This window comes from Adiantum capillus-veneris, chromosome 29 (genome assembly GCF_014529385.1).
Source record: "Adiantum capillus-veneris isolate H3 chromosome 29, ASM1452938v2, whole genome shotgun sequence".
Lineage (NCBI taxonomy): Eukaryota > Viridiplantae > Streptophyta > Polypodiopsida > Polypodiales > Pteridaceae > Adiantum > Adiantum capillus-veneris.
This window is the reverse complement of record NC_140959.1, coordinates 103,638,440-103,653,275: the sequence shown is the minus strand read 5'-3', so window position 1 is coordinate 103,653,275 and position 14,836 is coordinate 103,638,440. Positions and strand designations below refer to the sequence as shown.

Below are 14,836 nucleotides of genomic sequence, written 5' to 3'. Positions count from 1 at the left end.
GGGGCACTTTTCTCCCACTGGGTTTTTCCCCCTGGACATCTGGTGTGAAAGGACACCTTATCTCTTAGGGTTTCATATAAGCTTTGTAGCTCTGAGTTTGTATACACACAATTATTATTCCAATACAGAGAGAGAGAGACTACAGAGATCTCGTACACAAGCTCTGTGTCTTCTCCTTCTCCATCTTCTTCCTACTCTGAGTCGCTGTCTTCCTTCTGTTTCCTGTTTCATCATCTTCAACAATTGGTATCAGAGCAAGGTGATTTCCAGAGCCTCTACTTGCGTTTTCGCGTCCGCGCGCGCAATCGCAGTTTTCAGACAGTTTTCGGAAAATTTGTTCGTGGGAGCATCCTCGACGTTCCGGGAGTATTCTGACCAGGCGACCTGGGGTTTTACCCCCCTTTCGAAGCCGTTCGAGCCCTCAGAATTTCGTTCTGAGCAGCGTAGCAGAAGTTACTTTTCCGAGGCGTTTAGATCAAGAGGGTGTGCTTTTTGACAGATTTTCTTCAGGTAAACAGTTCTTTTGGGAAGCAGCTTGTCTTAGCTTTGTGCTGAGATTTTGTGTAGAGTTTTGCTTGCATTGGAGAGGAGATTTGTGAATCTCTTGGAGGTTCTTTTGCTCTCTTGTGTGCATCTACAGTATGGCTCAATCTACGGAGAAAGAGATTTTTGGTGCGTTTACATCCGAAGACAAATTGGATGGTACCAACTATTCTCTTTGGTCTTTTATGGCCAAAAATGTTTTGGTTGGTAAAGGATTGTGGGATTATGTATCTGGAGATGAAGTTCGTCCAGGTAGCATTGCACCTGCCACGCCTGGTCGTGGTGCAGCTGTTGGTGCAGGACCCTCACAAGTCACTCCAGAGCAAAAGAGATGGGATACTAAAGATGCACAGGCTATGGCTGTGATTGCCTTAACCATAAAGAGGACAATCACACCACATATCAGATCTTGCAGAACTTCTGAGGATGCTTGGAACACTCTGCAAGCTATGTTTGGAGGAAGAAACGCTGTCAGAATAGAGTTTTTGAAGAAACAACTTGACAAAATACAGATGGACGAAGGTGACGATATTGTCGAGCATCTTACAAAAATCAGGGATCTTAAAGAGCAATTGCTTAGCATTGATGAAGTGATTCCAGAGAAGGACTTGGTTTCCAAAACACTCAATTCACTACCACCATCTTATTTGACTTTTCAGACTTCTTTGACTCTGTCTTTGCGAGCTAATCCTGACCCTCTTCATTTTGAAGAGTTAGTGGCTTTGCTATTGCAGGAGGATCAATCACGTAAGAACAAGTCTTTACAGGTGGATGGTATGGATCATGCTCTTGTTGTACAGAACAAAAACAGGGGTAAAGAGAGTGCTCATCACTCCAAGTCTAGTGCAGGACAATCTTTAGAGAAGTCTAAAGGTGATTCCGACAAATCCAAGAAGAAAGGTAAATGTCACTACTGCAAGAAACCTGGTCACTACATTAGTGAGTGTAAAAAGCGAATTGCTAAAGAAAAGAAGAAATCGTCAAGTTTGGTTGTTTCAGCTTCTGGTGATTCTTCTACAGCTAAAGAAGAGTCTGCAAACTTTGTGCAGAATTCTTATGCTTTTGTAGTATGTTCAAATTTTTCTGCTTACAGTGTTGACAAGACACAAATGATTTGGTACTTTGATAGTGGTGCATCCAGGCATATTACTTCAAGGAAGGATTTGTTTTGTTCATTGGATGCAACTCCAGCAGGAAAGAAGGTGACATGTGCAAATAATGCTTCTTATCCAATCAAAGGCGTTGGTAAGATTTTGATTACCATTTCAGATGGTTCAGATTTATGCTTGCCAGATGTCTTATATGTTCCAGGGATCAAGAAGAATTTGTTGTCTGTATCCTCTCTTGCAAAAAATGGTCTTCGGGTCATTTTTGAGGATGACAGATGTGTTGTACGAGATCGAGAGAATGGTTATTCTCTTATCACTACAGGTACGCTGGAAAATGGACTATTTGTGCTAGATCGTTATGAAAAGCAGATTCAGGTATGTATTGCAGAAACAAAGACTCAGGCCATGCAGGATGCTGAGTTGTGGCATGCTAGATTTGGGCATGTTAGTTATGGCAGTTTGATGACTTTACAACGTCATAATATGGTGCATGATTTGTCCTTATTGGAGATGCCACCAAGACATGTATGTGAAGGTTGCGTTCTTGGAAAGATCCACAGATTTGCATTTTCGCAGGATGGTTCAGTTAGAGCGACACGAAAGTTGCAGCTTGTACACAGTGATGTATGTGGTCCTATGAGGACGCCATCTATAGGAAACAACCTTTATTTTGTGACCTTCATTGATGACTTTTCCAGGTTTTGTTGGGTGTATCCACTCAAAGCAAAGTCAGATGTGTTTGCAGTTTTTCAACATTATGTCGCCATGGTTGAAAATGAAACAGGTTGCAAAGTACAGACTCTTCGTACCGATCGAGGAGGTGAATACATGTCAGGTGCATTTAAGGATTTTTTGGGAAAGAAAGGCATTAAACACCAATGCACTATGCCATACACACCACAACAGAATGGTGTTGCAGAAAGGAAGAACAGGTCTTTAATGGAGACAGCTAGATGTATGCTCAAGGCTAAGAGTTTGCCTCATAAGCTATGGATGGAGGCTATTGCTTGTGCAGCACATGTTTTGAACAGGTGTCCTACTCGTGCCTTGAAGACCATTACTGCATATGAAGCTTGGTATGACAAAAAACCTTCAGTCAGTTATCTTCGTGTTTTTGGTTGTCTTGCTTATGCTCACATCCCTCAGCAGTTACGTGGGAAGCTTGATGATAAGGCAATCAAATGTATATTTGTGGGGTACAGTAGTGGAAGTAAAGGTTATAGACTTTACAATCCTGCTACAAACAAGATTTTTGAAAGTCGTGATGTAATTTTTGCAGAAACTACTGCTCAACCTATGGTTGCTTTTGATGTACCTCATATGCAGACACATGATGTATTTGAAGGTTTGCTTCCTTCTTTTGTGGAAAATCAAGATTCACAACAGGTTGATAATCTTGATCAATCTTTTGATCAGCATGTGACACCTCATGATGTAGAGGAAATTGTGCGTGAAGAGCAAGAAGTTCTCAGGGAAGAAAGAACCTTGCCTAAATGGGTTCAGAAAACTTTGCAGGATAGCAAGTTGGATGCACCGTTGCCACGGAAAACACGTGCTGGTACTACTTTTGGCAGAGAGCAAGTAGATTTGGCTTGCTTTAGCACTCTTTGTGATGCAGATGAGCCTGATTCATTTGAACAAGCTTTAGAGTGTGTTCAGTGGAAAGATGCTATGCAGCAAGAAATTGATTCTATTCATAAGAATCATACATGGGATCTAGTGGACTTGCCTACAGGTAAAAAGCCTATTGGTACAAAGTGGGTTTTTAAGGTAAAAAGGAAACAAGATGGTACTGTTGACAGGTACAAAGCAAGGCTTGTGGCAAAAGGCTATGCGCAACAGAAAGGCATAGATTATGATGAAACCTTTGCTCCTACTTCTCGTGCGTCCACAGTTAGATCACTAGTTGCAATTGCTGCTCATCATGGTTGGAAAGTGCATCAGTTGGATATCAAAACTGCTTTTTTGAATGGTGATTTGCAGGAAGAAGTGTATGTAATTCAACCAAGTGGTTTTGTTGTAAAAGGTCAAGAGCAAAAGGTATGTAGATTGCGTAAAGCTTTGTATGGTCTCAAACAGGCTCCAAGAGCATGGTATGAGAAGATACATACTTATTTGATTGGCCAGGGATTTCAGAATAGTCCAACAGAAAGTACTTTGTATGTCAAAAAGAGAGATGGAGTTCTCATTATGCTAACACTTTATGTGGATGATATGCTTCTTACAGGCAATAATGCAAATGAAATTGAAGCGTTTAAAGATGCTTTGAGAAACATTTGATGTACATACTTATGCAGCAGCGGTTGGTTGCTTGATATATTTGGCAGGCAACACTCGTCCAGACATTCAATTTGGGGTTTCACAAGCAAGCAGATTTATGCACAGCCCAGGTATGCATCATTGGCAGGCTGTGAAGCGCATACTTCGTTACCTTTCAGATACCCCTAATCTTGCCATGTTCTTTCCAAGGGGGGATATGTATGGAAAGCACAGTTCTATGCAGCTTCTTGGTTACAGCGATTCAGATTGGGCTGGTGATTTTGACACACGACATTCCACAAGTGGCAATTGTTTTTTCTTGGGAAATGCATGTATATCTTGGCTAAGCAAGAAGCAACCCACAGTGGCTACATCAACTTGTGAAGCTGAGTACAGGGCAGCTTTCACGGCAACAGTTGATTGTGTATGGATACGCAGGTTATTGGCAGATCTTTGTGAGTGTCAACAGGCACCCACTACCATTTTCACTGACAGTCAGAGTGCTATTGCAGTTGCAAGGAATCCAGTATTTCATGCAAGAACAAAGCACATAGAGGTTCACTACCACTATGTCAGGGAAAGGCTACATGCAGGGGAGATCACACTAACTTACTGTCCTACACAGGATAACATTGCAGATCTATTTACGAAGGCGTTATCACGAGAAAAGTTTGAAGCTTTCCGAAAAGCTTTGGGCTTACTCTCATACACATGATGATCTGCTACCTTGTACGGATTCACACTATCACTACAGGGGGGATTTGTAGACATGTAGTAGTGTTAGTGTGTATACGCGCTTCACCAGGGGCACTTTTCTCCCACTGGGTTTTTCCCCCTGGACATCTGGTGTGAAAGGACACCTTATCTCTTAGGGTTTCATATAAGCTTTGTAGCTCTGAGTTTGTATACACACAATTATTATTCCAATACAGAGAGAGAGAGACTACAGAGATCTCGTACACAAGCTCTGTGTCTTCTCCTTCTCCATCTTCTTCCTACTCTGAGTCGCTGTCTTCCTTCTGTTTCCTGTTTCATCATCTTCAACATCCGAATGTGAGCCCGTCTCCACCATCTGTCCACAATATTCCCCTGTTTCGCGGCTGCTCGAGCCCATCTCACGCCTCGTTGCGTACGCCCATCTTTCCAAACTGAACTCGCCTACATCGTCTCTCTAACCTGCGAAACCTATTCAACCACGACCTCCACTCTGTCCAGACCCGCAGGCTCGCCTCCTCGACATCCACCTGCTCACGCTCCCTCCAACCCGCCTCTTGCTTTCACCCTCGCGGCTTCGTCTTCTAGCCTGGCTCAACCTCTCGTCCCTGCTACACGTGTATCTCTTGGTCCTTTGCCTCTTCGCCCATCCAAACCACCCCCAAAGCCTGCGCCATTTAACCTCCATTGCATTGCGCCCATAGGCAGGTCTGTGCCTGCACGAATCCACCTGCCACTACCTCTTAAGGTCTTTTTTTGTTTGGGAAGGTTTTCTTTGAGAGTGCTCATCACGTCGGCAAGCTTCGGAAGTACCCTCCAGCTTGATGATCTACGAAATATAGCCAGGGTTTGGAAGACCCGGCTTGCTGCTGCATGGGCAAACTGCGCGGAAAAGAATTGTTGTGAATCTTGAGAATTAGGCATGGGGACCTGCTGCATATCATCTCCAAAAACGTTGAAGCATGGCCGAGGGCACAAGGTTGTTGAATCTGCATGAGCTACACTTGGAGAGGCATAATGCTTAACTAGTTGCAACTGCAGAAACGAGCTGAGTACGATATAAGTTGAAGCTGGACATATTGTTCAGCTCGCCACTGAGGCTTGTTGCACGCAGAGCTGCTATGATCGCTACATGGGAGGCTTCACTACAAAAGAAGGCCGATTCCAATATACCCATGGAGCAAACAGTGACATTGTCGACCTCGTACTGCTGGTGGCTCTTCGGTTTCATGTGAAGAGGTATAAGGTGCCAGTACAACTAGCTGGGCGTTGCTACTTCCAACACCAATATATAAGATGGAGTTGCCACTTCCAGAACCATAGATCAAAGGATGAGAAGGCAGTAGGGTCCGCGTTTGATGGTTCCATTAAAGCTCATGCGCGAGCAAATCCATCATCGCCTACTAGCTGTGTGATAGCCTACTCTCTCTCTCTCTCTCTCTCTCTCTCTCTCTCTCTCTCGCTCTTGCATGCACTTGCAAAGAGTGGCTAGAGACGAACCTATAGACACTCCGAGCTGCCTCCGGGAACCTCCAAACTGCTTGTGGAGAATTCTGAGAGCAATTGAGCAACGCAGGGTGCTTTTTTTATTTTAATCACTTGGCAACTTTTCAGGCGGAGTTTGCTTTATTTAGAAGAAAAGCATGGAAAAAGAAGGGTAATCTGTAAACCCACGTCTAGAAATGCTTGTCATCTTCCTGTAGTACTAGCTAGAAAGAAGTCGCAACCTCCTGTAGCAATTACTCCTGTGAGTATGTATGCGGGAAATTGTAACGTGCTGCGATGATGGCTTTGGTTGAAAGGAGGGTCAAAAGATGCTACTAGCTTCATAACTTTCTCTCTCTCTCTCTCTCAAACAATGGCCAGAGACAAACCTGCGAACTGCTTGTGGAGAAGATCGAATTGCTGTTGAGAGCAACGCAGAATGCTTTTTTAATTTTATTCTCACTTGGATAGAGCTTTTCATGGCAGCAATGTTTTTTTTTTAAATTTAAATATAGTGCCACGTGGTGGCTTCTGCGTTCAGAAACTGTAAAAACGGATCTCAATTATCAAAAAGGAATAAAATTAAAAAACCTCGAACAATCCAACCAAAATAGATACAAGGGTATTTTGGGAATTTCCACAAATTAGAGGGGTATTTTGGTAATTTTCCCAAACTTTTTTGTTCCGATCGGAGAAATCCCATGCCAAAGCAAACGTCCTTATGAACCCATGATCCTGATCAGGGGAAGAGCACTCAACCAACAAAGCTAGCTCCTTTGGATCACTTAGACAACAAACTTATAGAAGCAAACGGTGAGTCCTTAGTACTTACAATAAGTATCATTGGGATCAAAAGGAAGTATCAATCCTTTGCGGTACAAGTTATGGTAACCTATCAAAACGAGTGTGATCGATTGCCTTTGCGAGAGAGAGCAAGAGAGCAACATGGTCTTATCAACCAGGCCTGGATAAGCTAGCTGCACGCTTGTACATGTCATCTATGAACTTTTTGAGGTTGGAATTGGACGAGCCTCCTGGCGAAACAGCATCCAATGCAATCTGCCGTAGCGCAGACAGGTGCCCCTGCATGCTTGCAGCTTCCCCAAAATCTCCCAGTAATGAACTTATCAGCAATTTTATGTCACTCGCTCTCGCCCCATTCGGCAATCGGCGCCCAATCTTCCACACATCCGCAATGTAATGTGCATTCATTCTTTGTTCTGCAAACCCGCCAGGCTTTGCCAAAATGGGCACACCTCCAGCAACACTCTCTATGACAGAATTCCATCCACAATGAGACAAAAAGAGGCCAACAGATGGATGTGTGAGGACAGCAAGTTGGGGCGCCCACGCAACAAGCAGTGCTTGTCGGCTCAGTTTCCCTTGCACTGCCTCTGAATCTAGCCTTTCCCGCAACCGCAAAAGAGCAGCACCACTTTGATCGGGGCGGATCGCCCAAAGAAAAGGTGCTCCACTCTCTTCAAGGCCCTGGATAAGCTCTCCCATCTCTTCCTCAGACATGTTGGCAATGCTTCCAAAGGAAATGTAGATAACAGATGCCTTCTTATGTTGTGAGAGCCATTCATTGCATGTTGTATCTTCAGGCCACAGGCTGATGATGCCAGTCGATGCCGCATTATGTGGATTGCCGCGTAGGACGTCTGTCGGAAGCAAGGGGCCAATAGATACAAAATCAGGGACCTCTTTCCTGAATGCAGCACATGACTCTTGCTCCAGCTCTTCAAAATTGTTACCCAAATTCCAAGCTGCCTCAAGTGGCCGAGTCATACACAACCGCAAATGCCATTGAAACTGAAAATCTGCTGAAGAATCGACCAAGAAAAATGAAATGTAGTCCTCCAATTTCATTGGTACAACACCCGGAATGCAATCCACCATCTCCTGTAGCTTGCTTTGATCTGCTAGGAAAATAAACATAATGAAAGCCAAATCAAGAATAAAAGTACTCAATCAAAACTGTCATGCCATAACGGTAGCTGTGAAGACGATATGCGAAGATGGTGTCAAACAGTGCCCGTGCCAGAAGCCAAGTAATCCCCCCCCCCCCCCCCCCCCCCGCCCGCAACATACATACACACACACAAAGCACATGAAACTTAACTCAAAATCAACAGAGTAGCACCATCATAAACGATTAGTGTGAGGAAGGTTAGGAGTAAACCTTTGACAGGGATGAGGCCGAGCGATTGAAGAGTTGATTGAAACATGTAGGCCATGTTGGCATGCACAGGCGTAGTCCAGAGGGAGACACGAGGGATTTGAAACTGGTCAGCTACATCTTGCATCCAAGAGCAGAAGGCATCAGAAATAATGCAGGTCAAGGGAGGGGAGTCATTACTGTTCGCGATGTGCCGCACCAGCTTTGCGACCGGGCCCGGCAAAGCCAAAATAGCTGCCGTAAACTCTGTCAATCCGCTTGGCTTCTCATTGAAACGGTTGTGCCCATCAGGCAGCCCGTCCGGTAGATGCTCAAAGCGCAAGTTGGGCGCTTTAGCCACCTCTGGGGCCTGTTTTCCAAACATCTTCTGATGGTTGTAGTCGGTGTTGAGAAATGTGATGAAGAAACCCTCATCTATCAGGCGCTTGGCGAGCTGCATCATGGGGTTTATGTGACCCGGTGCTGGGTAAGGGAACATGAGAGCGTGGGGCTGCTGCTTTGAGGTGCCATTGGAGCTCATGCTAGCTTGCAAGAGACAGTTGTGTGTGTGTGTGTGTGTGTGTGTGTGTGAGAGAGAGAGAGAGAGAGAGAGAGAGAGACCCAACAAGATCGTGTAACTCTGTGTGTGTGTGGGTCTGTGTGTGTGTGTGTTGCTTGGGTGTGCTAATAATAGGGCATGGATCGGTCCTGTGGAGCTTTTGTGGGCTTCAGCCACCATGCGGGGAAAGAGTGAAAAGGAGCTCGCAGAGAGCGGATAGCCACCCAGAAGAATCCGTCATCTCGGCAGGACGTTCAAATTCGGCTCACATAATCTCTCTGCTCTCTCTTCTCCCTCTCTCTCTGTCTCTCTCATATTTTCGTACTTTTTTGTGCCTTGTCTGAGAGGTGCTTGAAGCGTGTCTCTCTCTCTCTCTCTCTCTCTCTGTGTCAGGTGGCACCGTGGCAGGCACATGTCACGCACCGTAAAACACGCATACGCAATGACGTAGCCTTTTTGAGCCGATCAAGGTCCCAGACTCGGAAGGACCTTGACTCCTTGGGTGCCTTCACCACCAACTTTGCACAGTTTCATTGTGGGTGCACCAACCTTGATGAAATAGTCAATCCCAATGAAATGACTCACATCATTTGATCTTGGTCGTTGATTTAAACGATCAGATTCGTAGCAAAACCTAAACATCATATCCAATGATTAGTTTTTATCCCCAAGATTAATTTTCCGTATTCAGATTCTCTTATATACATACTTGGCCGTTCGCCTCTCTCTCTCTCTTTCTTTTTGGTTTTGGGTACGCACATGCACAATGTAATGATCTAGTTCCGGTGAAAAAGCACTCCAGGCCCACCAACACGTCTGCACACCCTTGTACACCCTTCACCGTGTTCCCCACCGTTGCTATCGGAACGTCCCTGCTCTATATGTATCGTTTGACAACGATAGCCTACCGTTTGCAATGGAAACTTACATATCGACCACATAAATTTTCTGATTTTGTGGACTTTCACTCCCGCCATCTCGACTCTGACACTTTCGGTGGTTCAAGTTGTGCATGTGTGTGAAACTACTGTCGATGGAGGCCAAGAGACCATCCCCCTTCCATCGGTTGCCTAGGCGCATGTGCACATGCTATCTCTCTCTTTCGCACGCGAGTGCTCAGTCCATTGTCTCATCGGAGGTGCATGGCACACTGACTGGATGAAAGAGCTCACGCCATGTGGTGTGGGGGGGGGGGGGGGGGGGGGGGGGCGGGGGGGGGGGATCCCTCCCCGTTTTATAATAGCATAGATACGTTAGTGTGACCAACCGGCTAGTACTATTCCACTTCTTTTTGGTCCGCTTCGCTCATAGAACAATGAGAAAAACAAAATGACAAGGCACACCAATGAAAAGAGCACATCATCTAAGCTAGCTTTTTTAAAACGAACTAGTAAAACGGCGCCGCCTTCGGCGGTGGCATGGCCCCTCCATACGCTTCCACTGCCTATTCAGAGAGGGTTTTGGACCACTGGCCAAAGTTATGAGATAATAGGATCAAAGATGCCTTGGGCTGTTTTTATTGGAGTTTCGCAGACGTACGGAGAGCCTCTCGAGGAGACCAGACAGTAGGCGACACTCACAAAGGGAGATCACTGATTTCTTTAGACTACATACGTGGCATTCAGATGAGCAGGCATCACAACAAACTTTAGAAAAGGTTACAGATCTGCATGTGTAGTCGGCTAGAGTAACCTAATAAAGCACATTAGTAATGGTTTTTCCCAAACACTGGCTAGCTGCAGGTGGAATCGTCACATTAAACCTTTGTATCTTTCGAGCACCGACTCTGATGCGGGCTGCCAATCAGGTGGTCAGACTGGACATCGATAAGGAGGGGGAGAGAGAGAGAGAGAGAGAGAGAGAGAGAGAGAGAGAGAGAGAGAGAGAGAGAGAGAGAGAGAGAGAGAGAGAGAGAGAACGGAGCTATTTGGAAAGTTGGGGGATGGTTGCAGCTGCGAGAATCCGTTGTACACAATTTTCAAGGCCTTTGTTGCAGGCTCCAAACCTCATAATATCTCCCACTCTCTCTCTCTCTCTCTCTCTCTCTCTCTCTCTCTCTCTCTCTCTCTCACACACACACACACACACACACACACACACACACACACACACTGCATCTTGGATTTCTGTGTACAGGTGGTCATCTGTAAACCACCAAGGCCTACACCTCTCGAAGAAGGAAGCTTCCAATCGTGCCGGAAAGGGCTCTCTCTCTCTCTCTCTCTCCTCTCTCTCTCTCTCTCTCTCTCTCTCTCTCTCTCTCTCTCTCTCTCTCTCTCTCTCTCTCTCTCTCACACACACACACACACACACACACACACACACACACACACAATCGCAAGTGGTTGTGTCTCTCTCTCGCTCCGTCTTGCGTGATCTATAGTCTGTAAAACCCCAAGGTCCACACCTCACTAAGAGGGAAGCACCCAATCATACGAAGATGTCGACAAACACATTCCCAAAAACAACATAGGTGATTACATTTGGAGGAACACACTTGCTTCACGTCCACTAAAAACAACCCACAACTTCTTGGCCTTGCCCCTCTTGGACATATGTCACACTCAATGCGTATCGACGGATGATGATCCGAACAGCATGCTCCTCAAGCATAGGTAATTGCATCCAGAGGGATGTCCTTGCTTTGGACCCGCTAAAAACAGCCTACTACTTCCTTGCCCTACCCTTTTTTCTTTTTCTCAAGTACACCACATTTTCCGTACATGCACTTGCTTCGCATCTGTTTTGGAAACAACCCACAACTTCCTCCCTCAGAGCCCTTCTTAAAACTATACCAAAACCCACAATCAATGTACTCCAAGAGATGGCATTCCAGACTGCAAGCTCCTCAAGCATTGATGTCAACCAATGCATTCCCAAAAACAACATAGGTGATTGCATTTGGAGGAACACGCTTTCTTTGCATCCACTAAAACAGCCCAAAATTGCTTGGCCTTGCCCCTCTTGGACTAAAACAGCCCACAACTGCTTGGCTTTGCCCCTCTTGGACATATGCCGCAGTCAATGTGTATCGACAAACGATGATCTCGACAGCAAGCTCCTCAAGCATAGGTAATTGCATCCAGAGGGATGCCCTTGCTTCGGACTCGTTGAAAACAGCCTATTGCGTCCTTGCCCTATCTTTCATGGGCATATGCCGCAATCAATGCACTCAAGAAGATGACATTCTCCATTGACACCTCCTTAAGTACTTTTTGTGCTTTCCCAAGCACACCACATTAATGCACTCCAAGAGATGACGTTCCAAACTGGAAGCTCCTCAAGCAACTTTTTCCCTTAAGTGTTGATGTCGACCAATGCATTCCCATAAACAATATACATGATTTCATTTGAAGGAACACAGTTGCTTTGCATCCACTAAAAACAGCCCACAACTTCTTGGCCTTGTCCCTCTGGATGCAATTACCTATGCCTCAGGAGCTTGCTATCCGGATCATCCTCTGTCGATACGCATTGATTGCAGCTATGTCCAAGGGACCCTTGCTTCAGACCCACTCAAAACAGCCTACTGCTTCCTTGCCCTACCTTTCATGGGCTTATGTCGCAATCATAGCACTCGAAGATGACATTCTTGATTGATAGCTCCTTAAGCACTTTTTGCGCTTTCTCAAGTACACCACATTTCGCGTACATGCACTTGCTTCGCATCCGTTTTAAAAACATCCCACCTTCCTCCCCATTCACTTCTTGGAACTATGATCAATGCACTCTCAGAGATGTCGTTCCAGATTGGAAGCTCCTCAAGAAAGTTTTTTCCTTGAGCGTAGATGTCGACCAATGAATTCCCCAAAAAAACATACGTGAATGCATTTGGAGGAGGACACTTGCTTTGCATCCGCTAAAAACAGCCCACAACTTCTTGGCCTCGCCCCTCTTGGACATATGCCGCAATCAATGCGTACAGATGGACGATGATCCGGACAGATAAGCTCCTCAAGCATAGGTAATTGCATCTAGAGAGATGCCCTTCCTTCGAACCCACTGAAAACAGCCTATTGCTTCCTTGCCCTACCTTTCATGGACATATGCCACAATCAATGCACTCAAGGAGATGACATTCTTGACGAAGAGTTCCTAAAGAGCTTGTTGTGCTTTCTCAAGTCCATCACATTTCACGTAAATGCACTTGCTTTGCATCCATTTTGAGAACATCCCACAACTTCCTCCCCGTGCCCTTCTTGGAACTATGCCACAATCAAGATATGACATTTCCAGACTGCAAGCTCCTCAAGCAACTTTTTCCCTTAAGCTCCTGAAGCATAGGTAATTGCATCCATAGAGATGCCCTTGCTTTGGACCCACTGAAAACAGCCTACTGCTTCCTTGCCCTACCTTTCATGGGCATATGCTAGAATCAATGCACTCAAGAAGATACCTTTCATGGGCATATGCCAGAATCAATGCACTCAAGAAGATGACATTCTTGACTGACAGCTCCTTAAGCGCTTTTTGCACTTTCTCATGCACTTGCTTCACATCCATTTTGAAAACAGCCCACAACTTCCTCCCCGTGCCCTTCTTGGAACTATGCCACAGCCCACAATCAATGCACTACAAAAGATGACATTCCAAATTGGAAGCTCCTCAAGCAACTTGTTCCCTTCAGTGTAGATGTTGACCAACGGATTCCCAAAAACAGCATAGGTGATTGCATTTGGAGAGCTTTGCATCCACTAAAACAGCCCACAATTTCTCGGCTTTGCCCGTTTGGACATTTTCTGCAATCAATACGTACCAACGGACGATGATCCAGACAGCAAGCTCCTCAAGCATAGGCAATTGCATCTAAAGGGATGCCATTGCTTCATATCCGCTGAAAACAACCCGTTGCTTCCTTGCCTTACCCTTCATGGGCATATGCCACAATCAATGCACTCAAGGAGATGACAATCTTCACTGACAATTCCTGAAGAGCTTTTTGCGCTTTCTCAAGTACACCACTTTTGCGTACATGCACTTGCTTCGCATCCGTTCTAAAACAGCCTACAACTTCATTCCCCCTGCCCTTCTTGGAACTATGCCACAATTGATGCACTCCAAGATATGACGTTCCAGATTGGAAGCTCCTCAAGCGACTTTTTCGCTTAAGCATAGAGGTTGACCAACGCATTCCCAAAAACAACAGACATGATTGCATTTGGAGGAACACACTTGCTTTGCATCCACAAAAAACAACCCACAACTTCTTGTCCTTGCCCCTCTTGGACAGATGCCGCAATCAATGCGTAGCGATGGACGATAATCCAGATAGCAACCTCCTCAAGCATAGGTAATTGCACCTAGAGGGATGCTCTTGTTTCAGACCCGCTGAAAACAACCTACTGCTTCCTTGCCCTGCCTTTCATGGGCATATGCCACCATCAAAGCACTCAAGAAGATGACATTCTTGACTTACAGCTCCTTAAGCGCTTTTTGCGCTTTCTCATTCACTTGCTTCGCATCCGTTTTGAAAACAGCCCACAACTTCCTCCCTATGCCACATCCCACAATCAATGCACTCCAACAGATGACATTCTAGACTAATAGCTCCTCAAGAAACTTTTTCCCTTAAGCGTAGATGTTGGCCAGCGCATTCCCAAAAACAACATAGGTGATTGCATTTGGAGGGCTTCACATCCACTAAAACAGCCCACAACTTTTTCCCTTAAGCGTAGATGTCGGCCAGCGCGTTCCCAAAAACAACATAGGTGATTGCATTTGGAGGGCTTCACATCCACTAAAACAACCCACAACTTCTTGGCCTTGCCCCTCTTGGACATATGCCGCAATCAATGCATACCAGCGGACGATAATCCGGATAGGAAGCTCCTCAAGCATAGGTAAATGCATCTAGAGGGATGCCCTTGCTTCGGACCACCTTTCATGGGAATATGCCACAATCAATGCACTCAAGATGACATTCTTGTTTGACAATTCCTTAGGCGCTTTTTGCGCTTTCTCAAGGGGGGGGGAAGAGAGAGAGAGAGAGAGAGAGAGAGAGAGAGAGAG

General features: G+C 45.5%; 1 protein-coding gene across 1 annotated transcript; it reads right to left on the bottom strand.

Annotated features, from left to right (window-relative positions):
* Nucleotides 1-6,735: 6,735 nt before the first annotated feature.
* On the bottom strand, nt 6,736-9,098 carry LOC147419686 (linamarin synthase 2-like). Its single transcript, XM_086505552.1, has 2 exons — nt 8,293-9,098; nt 6,736-8,029 (listed from the first exon to the last, which is right to left on the bottom strand). Exons 1-2 carry the CDS (start codon nt 9,005-9,007, stop codon nt 7,065-7,067), a joined length of 1,680 nt encoding a protein of 559 aa, XP_086361678.1. The 5' UTR covers nt 9,008-9,098; the 3' UTR covers nt 6,736-7,064.
* Between the last annotated feature and the right edge of the window lie 5,738 nt (nt 9,099-14,836).

Bases quoted from the DNA above. Each gene is read 5' to 3' on its own strand.
- LOC147419686 (XM_086505552.1), bottom strand. From the start codon at position 9,007: ATGGTGGCTGAAGCCCACAAAAGCTCCACAGGACCGATCCATGCCCTA. The intron at 8,030-8,292 runs GTTTACTCCTAA...TTTTCCTAGCAG, and splicing joins CGGCCTCATCCCTGTCAAAG to ATCAAAGCAAGCTACAGGAG.